Raw genomic sequence first — 22,805 nt, forward strand, 5'->3', positions numbered from 1 at the left:
TCTTCCATCTTCTAATGAGATTAACAGTATTCTGTAACTATTTACTACACAATCCTGTCTGCTCTGGAACTAAAGGAATGTTAACTCAAAAAAGAAAAAATAAATTTAAAAATTGTATGATGTGCCTAGAAGGATAATGGAATGATTTGAAATCTCAATGCAGTCCTAAATGCACTAGGTTTCAAGTATCAGGAGCAAATAACCACATATGTGTTATCAAATTTCCAGTTTCTCAGCTGTAAAATGGAAATGATACCTTCCTAAACCATGCAAGAGCACAACCCATCAAATACTAAAATCAAAACCACACACAAATATCAAGTAAACTAAACTCTACTATTGCAAGAAATTGCCAAGATTCAGAACAGAACACTCTTTTTTTAGCATCCTTGTGAGTGTCAGCCAAGACAGGACAGCACAGAGCACAAGCCAATTCCAACAAGCAGCTCTCCCAAGACTGAAACCAGTGCAAGCTAGAAAGGAATTTGCAGGCTACTTCATATGGCACACCAATGCTTTCCAATTCATAAAACCATCATCTTTTATAGCAAAGACCTCTGTAAGATAAAGTACTAAAAATATAAGGAACTGGACAACCTTTGAGATGTTCTGTCCTCATGCTTCACATACACAAATGCCAGTGCTGCAGCAGTGTCAACAAAGATATCAACACTCATTCCCTGCCTACTTCAGAGAGAGATGTTTAACACCAAAGAAAAGCAGGAAAGCTTCTACCCTTCACTTTCTCAGGCTCACAGATTATTAAATAATAATCAATTTCAATTACTCTGTAATAGAAAACCCTTGTGGTTGAAAGAAGAGAGACTGGAAAGGTTGGTCCTGCCCCTGCACACTGTGGCTACAGCGAACAACAAAGGAGAATGTCTGGCCCTGTAAAAATAAGTCTTAAAGCAAAAGGAGGAATAGTAAAATCTATTCCTCACAATGACATACAGCACAATCTGCAACACCAATGTGATAATGGCAGAAACAAATTCTAAAACACTGACAAATACAAAAGTAATTAATAATTTCTTAAAGTAGTATTACATTCTTATTTATTCTTATACTACTTAAAGGTACTAATATCAATGAGCAAGAGAGTTAGTGGATTCTCAACACTTTCAGTGCTGCAACCTGGCATAGACACATTCCTTGTCAGGGCCCATTCTGGATAACACCTGGTATCTTCAAAGAATATATTTAAAAGATCAATGAATTACCACTTTGTACCTTGGCACACAGTGGGAAGCTGTAAATGAAACCAGGAATAATTCCATTTCTTGGTTGTGTAAATTTTGCTTCAATGTTAAAATAGATACTAGGTATATACAAGGACACTTAAAATGTTTTTAAGTTACAGACACTTGAAGATTTCCCAAATTTGCAGACTACACCTGTGTACCTATTTGTATTTACACATCCACAAAACTTCAGGGAAGTAAAGTTTTAAAACAGATCTGAGAGGTCTGTGAAACTACCCAGCAGCCTTGTGAGTCACACCCCCACTCTCAGGGTCAATGCCAACATGAAATTTGTATTTTCTGTATTCATTGTGCAATTGATGGGATGCATTACAGCATTCAAGTTTCTAGTGCTGTGCTAATTCCAATCTCAGACTAGACCATTCAGTTTCTTAATTCCAGTAAAACTTACTTTCTATCATGAGTAAGGCATAAGAACTCATCACTGGTGAACATGAGAGTTGCATCTGGACACCAAAAAAAGTGCATACAATTCTCTTTTAACCCTTTCTAGCAAACATATTGAAGGATTTTTTTGGTGGTACTTTAATTCCTGCATATTCAGATAAAATTATCTTAGATCTTTATGAAAGATATTTTTATGCAAGACATTTACTGTTTTTATATCTTGGAAGCTATTACTTTTTAGCATATGGTATTCAAATTCACAAATAACAAGTTACTATTAAAAAAAAATGGCATTTCAGGTTTTTCCATTGGAACAGATTTTAATGTACAACGATTTCAAGTGCAAATGCAACAGAATATGCAAGCGTGTGGGAAGACATTTTAAACAGTTCTTCTTTATAGACCCTGTACTGGGTATTTAATGAACAGAATGCTGAGGAAGAATTTCACTCCAGACAGTTATGCAAAGATAAATTAGTTGAGGATGTAGGCTATACTTGCAATATTAAAATGTAAAGAACCATCTACTCAACTACTTAACATGTTTCAGTTGGAGCCTACTTTTCCTGACTTCTATTGCTTTTTAGATTATAGTGTTACTGTTACCTTAAGACACACTGCTTGCCCTTGCTGCTGCCTTTTTCCTTCCTCTGAGACAGGATTCCTATGGACATCCACAGAGCTATCTCAGCGTGCTTCATCAACTGGAACTAAAGCAAATCGAGTGACAGATCATTTTTGCCAAAATCTAGTGAGCCCTGGAAGCAGCTCAAAACAGAAAACTCAAGTAGGAGCCTTGAGTAAGACTGGGCAAAGCTGCCCTAGAATCAAAACATCTGCCTTTATGTAAAGAATCCTTCACAACTAGGAGTCTCCTACTATCCCTATTTCCAGCTGATGAAAGATATGCCAGATAATGATGTAACGTCCAAAGGGCCACAAAAAGACTGACTGAAGCCAACATAATGAGCACTTCTACTTCACAATCTGGATTGACAACAAAAATTCCAAGATCTGAGAATTTAGTAAATCAGAAACCCAAGAACATTTCCTCCAAGTTTCTATTTTCAATCAACTGTGCACCTGGATTTTTAGCAGTTTAATCCCAGTTTCCTGGGAAATGTCAGGCAAAACAGTGAAAGTTGTTGCCAAAATCAAAAACACTGAATCTATTGTTTATTTTAAACCTTCTTGTTGTCATCTTCTAGAAAGCAATTAGACTGCTTCACAAGACCATTCTTGAAATTTTCTTAGCTATTACACTCCTCCTCTTCTGCCAGGTACAAGCTTGTCCACCAGTTCACTGTACAAAAACCCACACAAATTAGGTTGACAGATGTTTAAATATCCATTTTCCACAATGCATCCCTCTATGCTTATCTAGCCTTCTCTTAGCTACCAAGACCAGTCTTTCATAACCAATATTGGAAATCTGTATGCCTCTATCCATTGCAGAGGCACTTGCTTAGTTTGGTATAAATTTCAAGGACAACACACAGCTAGCACATCCCCCTTCCATCAGAATAACTGTCTTTGTAAAATACTTACTGTCAAATAACATTAAAGTCTCTATTAAAACAAAAAGGGGTCAAGAGAAAAATTACTTTGGAAACCACTCTTCTGGCTTCCAGAAACTCACTTAAAACACTTGATCAATACAAACAGAAAATCAGGATCCACTGTTCTCACAAGCACCAGGTAGTACAATGTAGCTGCCTTGCTTTGGATCAGAAGGAGCCTGGCATTACCTTCTGTTTTGTATTGAGCTGCTCTACGCTGAAAGCTGTCAAATCAATCAACAAAAGGGTTGGTTTGGTAAGTTACAGAAAAAGTGACATTTCACATAATCTGTGTTGCTTATCTATTACTGTAACTGTTATTTTCCTTTTGTAGCACCGCAAGGATGAAACAGTAATGAACTGAAAAGGCAAAGGAGTGCAGCTGATAGAAATTTCCATCCCTCTTTCAATTTCAAGAGACAATTGATTGACATAAGTCAATGCACCCGACTTCATTCTCATAAATACTAGTCACAAACCCATAGTCACATCCTATCCAAAGGAAGAGATAATAGCAATTCTCAAACTGATCAAACGTTCATGCCAGCAGGTAGAGTAGGCTCCAGTTTAGGATTTCCTGAAAATGGGACTGTGCTCCATCTATGTACCAGAGATAAAGCAATACACGACAGAGTTGCCAGCCATTACATCATATATTGGACAAATATTTGTGTATATCATCGAGTATCTCCAACAAGTTGAGCTACAAAAATTAAATTTGCATAATACTGTAAAAATTCCCAGGAAACAGCCAGACAAAAACCTAACATGTAACAGCCTGCAACATGTGCCAAAAATATATCCATGCTGAATGAGACATCAATTAGTTGAAGAAAAAGCCCTTAAATACAAAAATTGAACACCGAGGGAAAGGCTTGAATTGGATAAGGGAATCTCTGAAACCTAGATAAGACAACAAAATATCTGTGTTCTCCTTACACTCAGGACTCCCTCAAAGAAAACAGTAGCAAGAACAGGTAAAATGAAAAATACACAGCTTGCTGGGTCAACATAAAATTAACACTGTCAAATGCAGAAGGGCAAAAGTTCCTTCCTAGTTTCACTTAACACACAAATTACTGTAATTCTTATAAACATTTAAGTAGAAAATAAAAATAGAATTTACCTTTGAATGTCTCCAGTTCCTTCCTGTTGGAGAAGAGCAGAATTAAAAAAATAATTAGAAATACCACATGTAGAACTACAGGATTTATTTTACATGCTTTAAGACTCACTAAAAGACAAAAATCAAAGAATTTGACTGTCACCATATATATAATGGTAATATTATTACATGTAATAAACAAAATCAACCTGTTTATAAATCAGGCCACTACCTCTTTATAAACATGTACAATTATACAAATATTGCGCATTTATATCTAGCTACATAATTTCCAGATACACTGCTCCAAAAACAACCAAGACTTCCTAATGCGTTAGTTACTAAAGCATCTTTTGCTTAGCAGAGATTTACCAATTTACAGCACAGTGAATAACAATCTGTGTTCAATTTTCATCAAGGCTATTCAAAAACATCTTGGCAAAACTGAAGGAGAAAAATTTGACAATATCACTCAGTTAAAATGGAAAGACAGGCAAAGAGACATACAGTGACATTCCTCATTCCTTCAAGTATTGAATATGACACATAGCCCACAGTACTCATGTACCCGAAAGCTAAGAAATGAAGAAAAAGATAATATCTTTTTTGCCTCATACCAGGCCACCTTTCACTTTTAGTGGTTATGCGATTGTGAATGCAGAGGCTATAAAATGAAGAGAAATACTTTTTCTGTTTTAAAGAAATTGCAAAATGTTCCAATTGTCATTACTACAAGGTAGAGATTCATCATGAATTCAAAGGCTAAAGAAGAATCAATGTAATAACTGAGATAAGGCAGAATGCTGGCCTTACAAAACACTCATTTACATAAAACATTTTTTCAGTCTGCTCCTCACAGAATGTCTAGTTAAAGTCTGAATTTTGAAGCAAAAGTGACTGTAAGAAAAATAAATTAAAGACTGAATTCACAATTGTCCAGATAAATTATTCTATTCTCTATCCACAGACTAAAGCACTCTTCAGCCACCTACCAGAGACACTGTTTCATAATACAGATGCTATACCATAATAACTCCTCCTACCCCTTAACAGGTTCAGCAATTCAGCATTTATTCTTGCATCAAGAACAGACAAAACTCACTCAAAGCTGAAACAATTTATTCTCTAAGCAGGGTAAAGTATTCTAAAAGAAGCAAGAGAATGCATTTACCTCCACATTTTCAGAAAGCATCCCACTTTTGTCACCAAATGTTAAATATACGTTTTTGAAAGAATGGGTGCTTTACCAGGAAATAAGCTAGAGTGTGATTCACAGTAAAGAATTCTATTAGTTGCAACTTCCTGTGAGTATCTATTTCCTTTCCTGCTTCTCCTCCATCCCTTTCCCAAGCCAGTTTCTCCCTTTTATACCAGAGAAAAAAACTACTTTACAATACCTGTGATTTGCAGGCTCTTAGCCCAAAAAAATTTTCCTAGCCTGTATACTCTAAATAGAGTTACAAAATTCCTAAACACTCTCACAAGTTGCACTCCTTATTTTTTTTAATAATGGAACAGCAGTTGAGGAAACAACAATCACAGGAAATGGTTGTTTTCCATGGACTGAAACAAAACCATAGTGGAAGAAACATCTTGTGAAAGTAAGTGGGGAAAAACTACATTACTTGCACTTAAAATCAGGAGATTTTATGACACTTGTCTACAAAAGCAAAGATGAAACAATTACTGCCATTGTGTTGAAAGAGGTTAGCAAAGAAGATGGTAATACAGTAACCAAGTGGCAATCACTCATTTTTGTCTAAACCCCCAGAATTTTCCTTTTCAAAATCCACCAATATTTTTAGGGTTAAGATGCACCAAGATGTTGTTCCTATATCCACATACATAATTACCATTCATTAAGAAAGTTGGAAATTAATATTTGACAAAAACTTTTTTCCCTCTGAAAAATTAAAAGTATCTATGATTAGCATACAGTAAAAACACAGACTTGAAATTTAAGGATCTGTATTTCCTCGTATCCTCATACCAATTCAGACCCAAAGACTGAAGAGTTTATATTTTACACAGCATGAAATAGTCATGTACTGTGGTTTCTCACAAGATTTTCAATAAAACTTCTATTTAGAAATGTATAATAAAGTACATGCTTATTGAAACCATGTTCAGCATTGGCAGCATGGAAGATTTTTTTTTTATTTATTAAGTCAAATGATCCAAATAAAAACTTCTAAGTTTAAAAATTTTAATCCGTAATCCCATTTATCAGCAGCTTTGGCAAGAACATTACACTAAACTGAGAAGTGGAAAGGAAACTGACTTGTGATGACATTGGAAAAACAAATGGCTTACGAGTATATCAGTACATTTTCTAGTTGGGTAATTAAGACCTGGCACACAGATGCACAGAGAAAAACATATAATAGAGTATTACATTTCTCCCCTTTACAAGTAAATAAATGTATTTGTATTTACTGATAAACTGCCAGAAGGAAGATACCTCCTGTCTTCTCTAAGAGTCTAGAGACAAAAAAGTCATCTACAGAATACACTGACCTCACATTAAAACTGAACTTCATACTTGGAACACAATGTAAAGAAACAGCAATTTGTGAGAGTAATTAAAATGAAAAGGATTAAATTGAAAGCAGTTTTAGTAAAGTGGCCTTCAAAGCAAGGTTAAAAGACAAGCAGGAGGAAACATGTAAGGCAATTGAAAGCGCTCCACAGGGAAATGCTCCTGGATTTTACAGAGTTTTCATCCAAAAGGACATTCATGCACTTCACAGATGGATGAGATAACTCTTTCCACTACTGTCAGAAGGAAAACACACACCTGCCTTGCCTCTGGCTCGCCACACATGAAGGCTCTTGAAGCCCAGTGTGGGCTGCTCAGCATCTGCCCAGGATTAACGGAGCTCCCACGCTGGCTCTGACCACTATTCAACACAGCTACCTGGCATCTCACTATATGCTCTTCAGCTGCTAAATTTTAGGTTACTGACAAAAAACCTGGCTAGGGACTCATATAAGAGCACATTTTACCTTTTCATAGTTAACAGTAAGCTTTCAGAAGAAAGGAGTAAATTAGGAAGCACATTATAATATAAATAGCTCCTTTTAGTGAAAGGCTAAGTTCAGCACCTCTGAGCAAGAAAAAAAGGTTAAAATAATAGGCTAAAGTCTAACATAATCAGACTGTAAAGGCATGGAGACACTTGAAAAATAATCTCCTTCTGTATGTGGAGCAATTTACAAATCCCAGATTCTTTCCTGAGAGGCAAGAGGCTGTACAGGCTCCACTGATATTGAGGTTACGTCCATGAAAACTATCTGGCCACACATACAGGCAGTAGTGTTAATCCCTGCCTTTCCAGTTGCTTGTTTTCATAAAAGAGACGGGGGGAGGGGCACTTAATTCCTCTGTGAAATTCTGTACACATCAAACTCAGTTACCAGTTTTTAAGATACCTGGAATGTTCTAATGATGATGCTGTCAGTGGTCTCTACTTCTTCATTTACAGAAAAGTTAAGATTCAGGGTTTGTGGTAAGAACACATAATTGTGGAGACAACAGGTGAAACAAATAATCTAAAATATATGACTTGTCCCACAGGGTAACCATGACACGACCACTTAAGAGTTACAATCTAGTTAGAAGGCAGATCCAAATTCCCAAGGACCTTCCCATTCCCCTCAGGCTTTTCATTGCATTGTTGGATTAACCCTGCTCTAGCCACTGAGCAGATGAGATGGACACTAGGAAGACTGTGCTGGTACCACTGACAAACCAAAATAAACCTAGAAATCAGAATATGGGAGGACCAGGAGGCATAACTGTCCTGCTTTAAATTACTGAGATCAAAGGGAATTTGATTTGTTCAGCAACAGTAAGGAAAAAAAAATCTCAGGCTCTACTGTATCTTGCAATGGGCTGTAACACTAAGATCGATTTCCTAAGTGTAACTAAACATCAATGAATCCAGTTAAATACCTAGGAGACTACAGAAACACCATATTCCTTACTAAGATGCCACCAGCCAGAATTGACAGAATTTCTTACTTGATCTTCAAGAAGAAAACAGGCAGATAAAAAAAGCAACAAAGTCCTAAATTGATGTCAGGAACAATTTTCTAACACGAGCTGTGAAAGCAACACTCCGTAAACTCCAACTACTAGACTCATATATAAACAAAAGACAATATCAAGACAGAATATGAATGCTAAAAATTGAGGCTTGAATTGGAAAGATTTTACAATTATACGTGTTAAATAAATGTTGAGTTGTAAATACTATTTACAAAAAATGTATTTGAAGAAAGTACAGATGCTTATCAGCAAATTAATCTAAAATATTTATGGCATCTAACATGATTCAACCCAGAAACTGAGAAATGCTGCATTTCTTCTGCTATGTCTGGTACAGTTAAGTTTTCAAAATTATGCATTAAAAGAAAATCCTTCCATAGCCTGACTCAAGCTTTAGTAAGCTAAAAAGCCATGGGATCTCTCCTGTGGGACTTTCCTCTGGATATCATCAGAAGTAAAAGCCAAAAAACAGAGAACTCAAAACCTATGACATTTGAATGGTAGTAGGTTTTTGGGGTTTTTTGTTTGTTTGTTGTTGTTGTTTGGTTTTTGGTTTTTTGCCTTTTTTTGTTTAGTTGGGGGGGGTTGTTTTTTGTTTTTGGTTTTTTGGGGGGTTTTTTTTGGTTGGTTTTTTTTTTTTTGTGTGTTTTTTTTTTTAATTTTATTTTATAGTTAGTATTAGCACTTTCGTCAATCCTGACACAAAACTGTTCTCCCCACATCCCTGAGATTGGTTGAACACCCCTTGGAGATATTTAGTACTTCGACATACACTTGAGACTGAAGCAATGAAAAACCTTTGAGTACTGAAAAATTAGTAAAAAACACTATTACTAAACCACTGCTGGAATTGAACTGCAGACAAGGGTTTCTATTCATCTGACAAAACACTGAAGACAGGTCAGGATTCTCCATCATCACAAGTGACATTTTAATCACCAAAATAGCAGAGTGGAGAACTAAGGAATTTCAATAATATTGCAATGGAGATTTTTTTTTTGCTTCCATACTCATGCAGATACAGAAGTAGCTGAAGTCTGTTTTCCAGCACAACTTCTATGTTAACTTCAATTCAGAAGATGGAACTGATCCCAGCAAATTTTTGCAACAGCAATCACAAACATTAACTAGTAACCAAGTTAATAAACACAACCAAAAACAAGCACTCCCCTAACATACTCAGCAGTTCCAAGGTACAGTGAAAGCATTTCTGTTCTGATGTTTCAAACAAACCCCAATAAATCTTAAGAACATGGGAAGCCAACTTTCAGGCACTATCATTCAAAAGAACAGTAAAAAAGAAGGGAGATGGACTTAAAATCATAAGAAAATGGTAGAAGTGAAATCATTAAGGGCAAGTTTTGTCCTCTGCTAAGAGACAGACACAAGCCACTCACCATTAGAACCATTCCAAACTGGAATCTGAAATGTGGTAAAATGCTTAGCTCCCTTTAAAAGCTCATGCCTTCAGATGTAGGATTTTGCACAGGACACAGTTTTTAATGCTTTTGCTTTCATCCTGGTGTTATCCAAAAACCCCCACAGTTTTTACATGCTTTTAAAAACTTTTATCTTAGTATGCAATGTCATTGGATCACTAAAACATACACACCTCAAAACAGTTTTTTTTATTACACAACCAAAATTTTAGGAACCAGAGTTTAAAGTTGAAATTTGAGAATAGAAAATTAAGAAAAGCTACAATTTGAGAAATTAGAAAGAATGTAAGAGAAGGTGAAGTTTAAGAGAAAGTACAAACAATCCACCATCAAAGGTCACCACCATCAACACCACCTTTTTTTTCTAGAAAGATAAAGAGTTCCTTTAAGCCTGTTTTTGGTAAACAGCCACACAAGAAACTGCAGACCTTCTTTTAACCTAGCCATCAATTTCCACATAAGCATTAAAAAGAAGAAATATGACAGCATTCAAAAACTGGCCAAGATTATTCAGTAAGTGACATATGGTGCAGCCCTAATTCACAGAAACAAGTAAAAGGAGCTTGTGACTCCATGTGCAATCTTCACCTAAAATGCTGGATGTGGTTCCACACAGCATGAATGCAATTGTGCCAGAGAGAAGCTACAACTTGTATCTCTTCAGGCATCCTCAACACGTCCCTGTGACGTAGGAACGTAAAATTTCCCTCACAGAAGCGGTGTCAATGTATGCATTTAATACATTTCTTTTAAACTACTTTTAAATTAATCCGTTTCAGTGTAAGTAGAAAGGAGTTATTAAAGATCTCGGAAAATTATCTATAGCAAAGAAACACAGAATTTATCAGGAGGCACAGCATAGAAAATGAATTTTAGTGGGGTAATGACAAGCATCTAAGCCCTGTTCTTCTGCCACTAGCCACAATGAATTAATTACACATACAAATAATGCATTTTTGAAGAGAGGGAGGGTACAAAACGATGATTAAGGCAGTCCTAAACCATCTGTTCCTATTATTGGTACAGTAAGTCTGGACAAAGAATGCCTGGTATTAACAGCTTGACAGGATTTGCAGATTATGCCCACTAACAAGCAGCACATAAAGGTAGAGATAAATTATGCAGGATTGACATAATGTTTTAACATTTTCTAGATAACGTTATTAAAAGATGCTGTAGGATACAGAGGATCCAACACAAACATTCAGTCTTTAACCACAGGTCACAAAAGCCAAAGAAAAAAGTCTTTTATTTGCCTATTTGAAAGAAAGCAAGACTATAAGGAGAAGGTAAGCAGCAAATCTCTTTGTAACGATGTCATTGCCTCTCTGTATCAAGCAAAGATCACCAGAGAAAAGGCAAAATTAAATCAACTTAAAAGTGACATAAATTATACTGTACATTCACACTTTGCAAATAAGAGAAAAAACTGCCAAAACCCCTACAATCTTAAAATCTGCTGTGCGTTCAGTCTTGCCCAATGTTTCCAAATACTGGGAGCACTGATGGGAGTAAAATTCACTAATAATGAAGCAGCATCCTCCTTTGGGCTTGGCATATGCAGAATATTGTAATGCAAGAGTTCTTGCAAACAAAAGAAAGTTCAGTGCCTTCAAATTACAAAAAAAAAGGAAGCAAAATTATCCATGAAACTCTTCCAAAGCTTGTGCAAGTCTCTTCAGGATCAACAGGAATTCTCATTCCATGTGTCTACCCAAAGAAGTGCAACAACCGATGGCCATAAAATTAATTCCAGCCAGTTACCACAATGAAAACACTTGCTGTATTCTGTTTATAGTATATACAATATTGCTGATTGTGCTGTATTCAAACTCATGAAACAGGATAGAAAACATCTTTGCAATGTGAGTACAGAAACTCATACAATGCCCAACGGAAACTCAAAGCCAGTCATCCACTGCACATCTGCCATGAAAAATCCTGAAGATAACAAAAGTTCTGTATCCAATCTTGCAAAAAGATTTATTTAGGTACCAACTTACACAGAGGTATAGCAGCTCCAAATCTATACCACTAGAAGGCTGATCAAAAAGTGTATGGCATGAAAATTTACACTGATGAAAACTATGAAACATGTAGCCGAGGTCTCAAAAATGATTCACCAGTACACTTAACGCTGGAAGCAAAAATATTTTTGCTTGAAACACCTGCTACAAAGGGGCATATACACTTTTTAACATATAAAAAGTAAATTTTATAAATTACATGTAAAGCTTGAAAGGGTAATGAAGGTAAAATTTAAATGTATCACTGCAAGGAGGGAGGGAATCACCACTGAAGATGCTGTACAGTACAGAGTACTGTCCCAGCCTATTGCTTGAGGAATACTATGGGATCTAAACAAGCTACAGATATGGAAGTTTTTTGTATCTGCTTTTCAAATGTTTATGTTGTTGAGGCCTCAGATAAGTCACTGTACCTACATCCAACAACTCTTACTGTTCCTTTTGTTCCCAAAGCAATTAAAAAGAGGGATAAAGTCTACAGAAGAAAACAACAGTAACTAAGACATTTTCTCATACACATCTCTAATCTACACAATGCAATTGCCATGAACTTTATACTCTTCTGAAAAAAAGTAAATCAAACATTCTTCTCCCCCAGAAGCACTAAAGCACCATCATGGCATGGCAATGCATCCAACAAAAACTATGACAGTCTGTCCAACTCCTCACCTACTGCACTAATTATGAAAGCATGGGGTTACACTACAAATAAACCTCCAAAATTCAAAAATTATGAATAAACACAAATTTAAAGAACTTATTTTTTCTTCAAGTAAAGCATTTTCTTAAATAACATCAAAAAGGAAAAAACAGTAGTCCCACTAAGCTTTCTATTTTAAATTTTTAAACTTATTTTCCTTCTATGTCAGTTCTCAAAGCTGACAAATACTGAAAAACAGAGCAGGTTCTTAAAAAAGACATCCTAAAAAATTATCATTCAAACAATTATGTTTTCAGTCAAATAACATACAGCAAAATCTATTCATTCATTTCCAGTGACAAGGACGCTCCTATTCCCAATGTATCCTACAAAATGCTGCATTTGGGCAGCTCCTTTTAATTGACACAACAATCAGGGGTTGCTACTTTTCAAAATGTGGTGATCTCTCTGAAATGGATACAAATGGCACGATGAGCTTCATGGCAAGTGCAGCTTCAGGTCAGAAACATTTTATGTTACACCACAACAAGGCTGCCATTCAGGGCACATTAATAGATGACACGAAAGTGGGCTCCTGACAGTGATTCCTAAAGGACACTGTGCACTTGGGAAAGCAAAAATTGCCACGCGAGACTAGAGAGACACAAAGTTTTCTGCAGTCAGAATATCCTCAGTAGGAGAAAAAAGGAAAGGGAAGAATGATTGATCTTGACTGAAAAAAGACAGGAAACAAAATTACACGGTTTAATGCTAACACATCCAAACAATTGCAGAGAGACTAACCAGAGAAAACAAGGGTGGAATCTAGACTTCATACAACAGTACTGGTACCCTGATCAACGGATTTAAACACAAAAAAGAGAATATTAAAATTCCAGAGATAAGCTCACCAAAAAAACCCAAAACCAATCCCTCAAAACACCAGGCTTTTAAATAGCTTAGAAAAGATGCAGATTGATGAATCTACTTTGAAATTAGCACTCAACACAATGACAAAAGGGAGAAAAATCAATCTATTTGAACTGAAATGAAGTTGCTCTTTTTAATAGGGAGACCTATTTCTTAAAATAAGTTCCCATAGTCACCATAAGCTGTGTTTCATAGGTTTGATGTTGACCTAAAGCACCTTCTTTTAAGTCTTTCATATAGGATTTTTTCAGAAGATTTGAAATACATGAGCTTCTAGCCTAAGCTCTACAGTGACTTTGCAACGAAATTATGTTTTGTTACGTGCTTAAAATAATCAGAGTTTCTAGAGCTCAGATTCATCTCAATTTTTATCCCTATATTGTCAAAACACACAAATTATTTTTTTTTCAAATGCAAAACCACTTACTCCCTGAAAATAATTTTGGTGCTAAACAGAGAGCATAGACTCCTGACCCCTCCCCACTCCTTGATTCTTTCAGTTGGTATCACAGTAAAAACCACAAGTGCTGAAGAGAGGAAGACAGGATATGAGTCCCAAACACGCACCACAAATCACACTCACATCAAGTTAACCGCCTGGTCGCTCTTCAAGTGCGTACACTGGCAAGTGTCCTTCCTGTAATGAGCTAGCAGTTAATTTCTTACCTAAATAAATACAGTGGTAATGATCAACCAGAAATTACCTGCATTTTTTCCTGTTTTGTCTAGGTCTGACCAAATGTAATCAGCTTACAATTACACTAAGTAGCTTGCTTAGCATTCTATTTATAAAACTGATTAGATGCTGCTAAGCAGAGCAGGCAATGTTTTAACACTTTATTTTGACGTTGAAAGCAGTGGCTAGGAGAAAGGGAACAAGGATGCCAGAGAACAAAAAAACATACAGAAAACTGTGGAAAGATAATTATACAGGACCAAATCTGTTCCTTTATACACATTTTAAAATTGTGTTATTTGATTAAATAGCACATATTTAGAATTTTTGAGTTATTACTCTTAGATATTTAGATTACTCAAGTAGGTCTGAAAAAGTGAATATTTAGCTATACTGTCTGCTGTTGATTCTTCCTGGAGAGAGAATATGGAATTGCCCTGACCTGGGAAAGAGAAAATCCAGGCTGCAGGAAAATTACAGACCATTGCTGAGGCCCTGGCCTGAGGTTAAGACAACTGAACAGGATGTGAAAAACTAAAGGGACATGACACGGGTAATTGCCAGATGTGACAGATAACATGATAAGATACTGACAAAAGCCACAGATAGGACCATGAGGGATGGCAGGATTTCACAAGTGTTTAAAGGGGAGTTAGATAAGAAACAGCCAAGTTTCACAGAAAACTGAAGGGGGATCTTTAAGGTATTGGAGACCTTTTGGGAGGTGGAACTTGCAACATCAGCACTCCTTCAGTAACCAGATCTGTAACGTCACAGAAGTCTAAGATTCCCTACATAATAACTGAGAACGAGTAGGGGAAAAGCAATCAGGGGTGAACAGATCTTTTGGGAAGAGACTTGGATTTTAAAAAAACATTCAAATAGAAAGAGATACAAGAATGCCAAAGAGGGTGAACACAGATACGCTAAGGAAAATGTGGCCAGTGCATTCTGGCACAGTCCCACCCTCGATCACCACATCCTCATCAGAGCTGTGAGAACCACTCCTTCTGATCTTACCACATGTATCAAACTTGCTTCCACAATGAAGGAGGCAAGGAGAGTGCCAGGGTGCTTCCCCTGGCTAACAGCAGGACTCCTGCCTGGACAGATCAAGTAACCTGGTTATCTCCATGTCAGTCAACATCCACATCCACCGACCCCTCCCTAACAGGCTGTCAGAAATGGTCTTTGACAAACTGCTTCAATTCAACTCCTCATTTCCTACTTTATATAATGAATGTAATACTGCTTTTCTTATCTCCTTTTATTAGGTTATTTTTGGCACTGGTGGTAACAAAAATCAAGGAAGTCAACAGTTTAAGTTATTTAAGGGCTTAATATTTTTCTCTTGCTACTTTATCTTTTAGGTTAACCTGAAGCTCACGAGTTCACAGTTCTGAATTTTTATACATTCTGCTGGAAGTTGAACTCTGATTCCAAGAATTAATGCTCTGCTTTTACAAGTAAGAGAATGACAGGAGATTAATACCTTTCATACAGAGTAAAAGGTACTTATAGGATTGGATACTGATAGAACTCAAAGGAAAATAGAGGAAAAATTCAGTTCCTAACCTGACAGGTACTTGGGGGGAAAAAAAAAAAGTAATCCATAAACCAGGACAAGGGATTAAAAGAAACAACAGGTTATCTGTGCTTACGAAAAAAACAGCCCTCATTCCAATTCTTTGTGGAGAATAATAAACATGAATGATTTAACAACAATGTCGTGATAATTTTCCAAACACATGTACTCTTTGTTAATCACTAAGACATTTGATGAATCTACTACAAATTTACAACATCCTGTCAAAGACTATTGTTTCTTTTGAAAATGAAAATAAAGGGATTATATATGGGGGGGGCATTAATCACAAAAGGCTTATATTGTATGCTAATTTATATTGTATTATAATTTATAATTTATTTACCTTTTTGTTTTCTTGTAGTTTTCCAGCTGTAATGTCTGTATACATTTGTACCTTTCCAATTCACACTGCTCACATAGTTCCTCAAGACACAACAGATGATTCTCCATTTCCTCAAAGTTTGCCTCTAGCTGGGCTGTAAGAAAGACTTGTATGAATATCAAACTGCATCAATAGACAGACAACTCACCTGATCAGAAACAGGATTTCATAAAGGTAAATAATTAACATGGTGATAATTACACATACAAATGGCTCCAAAATAGAAACAAATCTCAGCCCAAATCCCATAGTGAAGAGTGGCAGCAGAGCCACATTAAAGGGAGATCTATCTGAGGTTCCCTTGCAGTAAGGTGCTGAACCATTCTATTTGTCCCAGCATCATGGTGCCACAGGCTCCTGGCCTGTATTTAAGGAAGAGAAGCATTCAGGACTCATAGTTTTCCTTCTAGGGCAGACTAACAGTTTAGCACTTCCTACACAGTACCAATCCAAGGAAACTGTGCTGGCCAAAGCCAGATCAAATCTTTATCTATTCAAATGAAACAAAAATAAAGCATACAGGGAAAATTTTAATTTTCACATGATGCCATGGTAATATAAAAGAACATACATTTATGTCTCTGAAAATGGACCCTGTACTGATGGCTAAATATAGAGATTTACCTATTTTACATATACATCTAAATTTTACAATTACATCTATCTCTTTTACATACACATCTCTTAATCTTGTCTTTAAACATAATTGCTCAGTCTCAACTTCAAATAGATCTTGTTTATGACATGTCCTGATAAAACTGTTCTCATCTCATAGCCCACATTGCTCTGAGTAGATATTTGGACTAGATAATTCCTAAGGTCCCTCCTCATCTGAATTAACCCATGCGAACCTTGTATTAAAGGATCACTTTCCCTGACAGTGATTAATGCTAAATTTCATGTCTTCCTCAGGATTTCACAGTGGAAAATCTATTTTCCTAAATCCTAACCAGCTGGTCACTCTGGGATGAAACTGAGTGAACTACAGGAATACTATTCATCTTTTTGCCAGGCCTTCTCCTATACCAGAAGGTAAATTTCAGGAGCAAGAATAATTCACATTTTTACAAACAAATAGCAGCCAGAGTTAATGTATTTCAGATGCTCAAAAAAAGGAAACAGTAAGCTGAAGGCATCAGTCAAATCCTCCATTTTGGCTTGGCCATTCTACTTGAAGCCTATCTTGGACAATAAATAATTTCAACTTCCTTAGCCATTGCATCATTATAAATAGCCATCCTTGAGGTTCCCTTAAAACAGCAAAAGTTAAGACTTCATAAGCAAATTTCCTAGGATGCATATTCATATGTTTGGCTTCACTTAACATCATTTTTTTAGTCCCTAACAAAGAAGATCCACAACAGGAAAGGGAAACATGAATCATGTAATCAGTAAAAATTTCCCTAAATTATTTTTCTGTGTACAGAACACGGAGGGGAAGGGGGAGGGATTGGCAAAAACAAAGAAAAAAAAAAAGAAAGGCAGTTGACAATTAATGCAGAAACAAGTTTGAGAGGAAAAAAATGTTTTCAGTTCTACATATTGTGATGTAGAACAATCATCGTTTACCACATACTCAATTTTCTCTCACAAAATCCAGATATTATGTATTCAAAGCATAATATCATTATTACAATTATGATTGGTGGGCCCTTTTTCTTTAAGAAATAGACTTCTCTGAGTGCATTAAAATCCAAATACCTGTATTGTGCTAACTTGCTTTTTAGAATAATTGCTCCCTTATTAATCTGCAAAATTCTCAAACACAGCAGGACTGAAAATAATTTACTAAGGTACCTATCAAGCACTGTTTTTTCCACTTAAAAACACCCACCACCCGCTTTGCTGCATTTGCTGTTGAAATAATATTAAAAGACAACAACAAAGGACAGGAAAATAAAGAGGATGAAGAAAAGTGAATTCGAGAGAGCAACTGATCCCTAGCACTTGCATTTGAGCAGCCTCTAGTGGGAATTGCAGAAAACACTGTGCTCCTGAAGAACAGGAAAGGACACCAGAGATCTGTCCAGGAGGAACCAATCCTGCTTTACTGCAACAGAGGTTTCAGAAGATTTTAGCTTTCTGAAGTGAAAGAAAAATTGTTTTTCACAAAAAAAAAAAGCTGAAGACAAGCTCTGTTGCACCAGCTACAGCTGAGAATTAACATTTCTCTTACCCAAAAGAGAATATACGCACTGTGCATACAAAGGCAGTGCCAAACAAAATTACAGGTTTAATAAATTTGAAACTTAGGCTGTAAAAACACCATCTCCTCTAAATATTTTTCAGATTTTAAAAAATATATATTTACCTTTAGATTAAGAATTTTCATATATAGCAATATCCCACACTAGGTAGAAATAGGAATTTTTTATTAGACAGCTGGAAAAAAACCCCTTCTTTTTTGGGTCGTATCACTCTAATTATAGCAGTTTAGGCTGAATTTCTTACATTACCACAAGCATAACATCATTATTTGAAACTTTAATTCTTAGTTTTAATTCTTTTGAAGTATGTTTAAAGTTTAGTCAGGTGACATTACACTGCATTATCTCCTTAGTCAGGTGACATTACACTGCATTATCTCCTATCAGCACACACTGTTTTCCATGTTTTACCAGCTATCAGGTATTAAAGTATTTACCTAGAACTCAACAAACACAGATTTTTTTTATCCAGAAAACGCTTTCTTTCTAAAGCGTACCTAATTTTAATTTACCACATAACTTTTCTAATTGAAACCTTTGTTATCTGTAGTTCTGTATGAGTACAAAATTTGTTAGAATAGCTAAATCACAGCTGTATGTCAGAAAACAGGTTTCCACTAACTTTAGATGTAGCTTTCCTGCACTGTCCCAGCGACTCAAACAACAGAAACCATGCAGTAGTATTAAAGACATTTCTACAAAGCTCATTTAGTTTCTGACTAAAAGGCAAAAAGCAGAAAGGATGGAAGCAATTTTATCAAAGATATTCTCTCTACGTCTAGGTCACAGAGGGGCAGAAATTACTAAAAGTTTAAAAGGAGCAGTGAAAGACATATATGAACAGGAAGAGCTCAATTCAGCTGAAAAAAAAAGAAAAGAAAAAACTTTATATAATTACAGTTCTACTGTGCTCAATTTTTATCTGTTTTTACAGAAAGGATCTTAAACCCAGCTAGTATGATAACACTTACATTAAGTTAAAGCAGCTTCTTTGCTGAAACTACATAACAAGTACACTAGGATATTTTCCTTGTGTACTCAATCCTCAGGCACTTCCAAGTTTACAGCACCAAACTGTATACCTCTTATAGATACATATCCTCACCTAATACAACTCCCCTGCTGAATTGTTGTGCCGTGGAGCCTATGGAGAAAAATTCCCTGTTGAACATAGCTGTCTTTACACAGTATTATTCAAATTTCCTAGTTTACTTACATATTCCCAACATTTTCCCTGATTTTCTCAGAATAAGATAAATTCTGAAAAAATTAGACAAATTTTGCAAAACTCGAGAATGGCAACTTTCATACTTGATACACAATCTGAAATTAAAAAGACTGCCCTTTAACTCAAGATATAAACAAGGATACTTCTCCTAATCAGTGCAAAAGGTTCTGTTTCCCCAATGAATTTTTACACCCATCTTGCCCTCACTTCAAAAAAAAAAAAAAACAACCCTGAAGACTAAGAGGCAAAGGCTTTTATCTCTGTGACTACATGCCCAGCCTTAGTTTCTTCCCAGTCCCACCAGTAAAATATTTTCAACCTATGCTGGATCTGTCACCTATGTACAAGATCAGTCTTTCTGAAACCAGTATCAAGGTGATCTTTAAAAGAAAAAAAAAAAAGGGAGAAAAATGGGATTTGGATCAATGTTTGTATGTATTGATTTGCTGAAATCAAAACCAATGTTTGAGCAAAATGCCAGTGTTCAAACATGAAAACACATTTCATACTAAGTATGCTGGTATCAGCGAGCAGGTATTTCCTACAACATTGCAACTAAAAACTGGCTTAAGTGATAATTCCAATTCTGTATTTTGAAAGGGCAATAACTGTCCTTTTCACTTTTACATGACAGTAATTTTTTCTTCAACGTTCTCAGTAGCAGCTACAAGACATTGCATAATACAATAAATTTATCAAATGAAGATACAGATTTTTCAACTTCAAGTGAGGCAGGACTGATAATGTGAATACCTAAGCTAAAGAACTTTATAAAATTGCTAATGAAAACATGTCTTGTAATATATAGCAAAAGCTAAAGAATTTGTACATGAGTCATACCAATTTTAAGTAGGTCACTAAAAAAGTTCATTTTCATTATCTGAAATTTCTTTCACTGAAAGCAGCCAAGGTCCCCTACCTACTTTCAAAATGGAAGCATTAATAGATTTATTAGAAGCACATCATGTCAGAAGAAACAACTATTTAATTGAAATGATGAAGGTTAGCCAAATTACATCTTGAGTGCATAACCCAGCACTTTGTGATTCTATTTTCACTTTTTTTGCAGAATATTTTACTCATATTCAAAATTTACAGTCAGAGTAATAGTCATCTCTTGAAAAGCTCAATACAGTATTTATATGAAGTGTTAGTTAAGAGCTATAAAAACTAAAAACAATGCGCAGAATATTCTGCAGTAAATTTCTGTTACATCATCTTCAGAACGTTAGATGGTGAATTTGGTACAAATTACATCTCTCTCTTCAAACAGACTCCATAAAAATTATTAGAAGAAAAAATAAAACCCAAAACACAGTTGTTAGGAGAAACTAATAAGAAATTTTAGATAAATTACTTAGAATCTTACACAAAAGGTAAAGCTAGAAAGTTTGGTTCAAATCTCAGAACCATAGCAGTACACTTCAAAATTCATTAGCTTCTCTCAGCAGGCTGCTGAATGCTTCCTTAAATCCTACTTTTGCAGTATCAAAAAATATCTAGAGACATACCCATCCAATAAATTGCACAATCGGAGTGAGATTAATTCTAGTTCATAAAATTGTATTAGGAATCACAAAGTAGCCCAAATTCATCAGGATTTTACAGCATTTGCAGCATTATGAACTAAAAAGGCAATTTCATTAGCTTTCTATTACATTGTTTATCTTTGGGCTACCAGTGGACTGCACGGTAATATTAAACCCAGTATTTTAATAAATCAGTATTTGAACTTTTATGTCCTTAGAAATTTTTTTTTTTCAAACGGCCAATATTAAATGGTTAGCACATATGATAAAGCCTTATTAAACAAGACAGTATAAGAAAATTGTAATAAAAAGTAGAATACATTCCTCGGTTCAGGAATAAATAGCAAAGTTATTACCAGCCTACCTAGGAACAAAAGCTGATTTGTGTATGACCACTGACCATAGCAGAATGAGAAATTAGCCCTTGAAGACAGCAAATAACCCTCCTTTTCTTCATATTGCGTCAGCACTTAAAACCAGCCCACCCCACAAAAAAACAGAGCTGCAATCACATGAGGAATTTCTGCATATTTCCCAGCTGCTGTAAGAAAGAGAAGTGCAGGCACAGTCCCTGTGGAACTTTGCTACCTAAAAGCTATGTGTAGAATAAGTTTTTCAAAGCTTTAATTTGATGCACCCCGTATAGATTTTCATGAAAGCATCAAGAGACATGGTGTGGACAGACAGGGCTGCTGCCTGTCAAACCCTGCCTGCCCATTTCAAGGCTCAGCAATAGTAGAGATTTTCAGAGACCAAGAGACCCCAACATTTGTTCCTAATTTAATTTACAACAGTGGATCAACAGTTTTGTATGAGAGGTTCCAGAAATAGTCCACTAAAGCATTTATCTTTTCATCTTTTAAATAAAATGAACAGGTTGACCTTTGATAAAGTTTTAAAAATTGCAACCTAACAAACACGAGGTGTTTGCTAATCTTAATAGGCAGCATTAACATTCACCCATAGTAAAGCTCAGTATCACTTCAGAATATCTTAACCCTGTACATTAATTCAAACTATGGAAGTTACCTTTGGAACCAACAATTATTCAAAATCAAAGGTTTCTGCCTTGGAAGTGTCCCTAGTCAGGTAAATTTTCCCCCCATCCCACCCCAAATCATAAGTTTAAATATTATTATGTAGAATTACACAGATTCCAAAAGAAGCAGCTATATACATGAGTGTTCATACTATCAAAAATCTCAACAATTTAATAAGATTTCAAGATTTTCATGTTCAAACATTTGTCCATTTTTTTTATTTTCAAATAACAACACCTACAAAATTTTATCTGTTGGAAGAGCAACCACTGCTACTTGTCGATCTTTTTAAAAGTTTAAGAATTACAGTTTTACCACAGAAAGCAAAATTGAATTTTATCATCACAACATTCACAACAGCTGAACTTCAATCTAATCCTCTGTACTGATCTGAATGTTTGTTATGTCTATAAGAACTTACCTAGGCTTGCTGTGAGGCATTCCAGGTCTGCTAAGAACCCTGGTATTTGCTGAAGCTGATCCTGCAGTTCTACCAGACTGCTCCTTTTCTTCTCCCAGTGTGCAGAAAGCATCACAACTTCACTGTCAACCAGCTGTAACAAACAGGTCTTTAATTGCAAACTTATGTACCTGTTTATAAGCATCTTGACTAATTTTTATAGTTAATACATTTGGAAGCATAAGGTCAGCAGAGCAACCCTACAGCACTGGCCATTTGTGTACTCCTCAAGTAAATTAACAACATGCTAAAAGAATCCCCTGTAGTATGGAATATTTGTATCAAAATGCAT

General features: G+C 35.7%; 1 protein-coding gene across 4 annotated transcripts in view; it reads right to left on the minus strand.

The window, feature by feature from the left end:
• Nucleotides 1-22,805, minus strand: part of DTNBP1 (dystrobrevin binding protein 1) — a 132,867-nt gene that overhangs the window by 33,487 nt on the left and 76,575 nt on the right. For all 4 annotated transcript variants that reach the window (XM_064423704.1, XM_064423691.1, XM_064423715.1 and 1 more), the window contains 3 exons: nt 22,475-22,607; nt 16,011-16,143; nt 4,338-4,360 (listed from right to left, as the gene is read on the minus strand). In XM_064423704.1, coding sequence (XP_064279774.1) covers nt 4,338-4,360; nt 16,011-16,143; nt 22,475-22,586 — 268 coding nt within the window. In that variant the 5' untranslated portion in view covers nt 22,587-22,607. The remainder of the gene's footprint in view (nt 1-4,337; nt 4,361-16,010; nt 16,144-22,474; nt 22,608-22,805) is intronic.

The sequence above is a fragment of the Passer domesticus genome, chromosome 1 (assembly GCF_036417665.1).
Source record: "Passer domesticus isolate bPasDom1 chromosome 1, bPasDom1.hap1, whole genome shotgun sequence".
NCBI lineage: Eukaryota > Metazoa > Chordata > Aves > Passeriformes > Passeridae > Passer > Passer domesticus.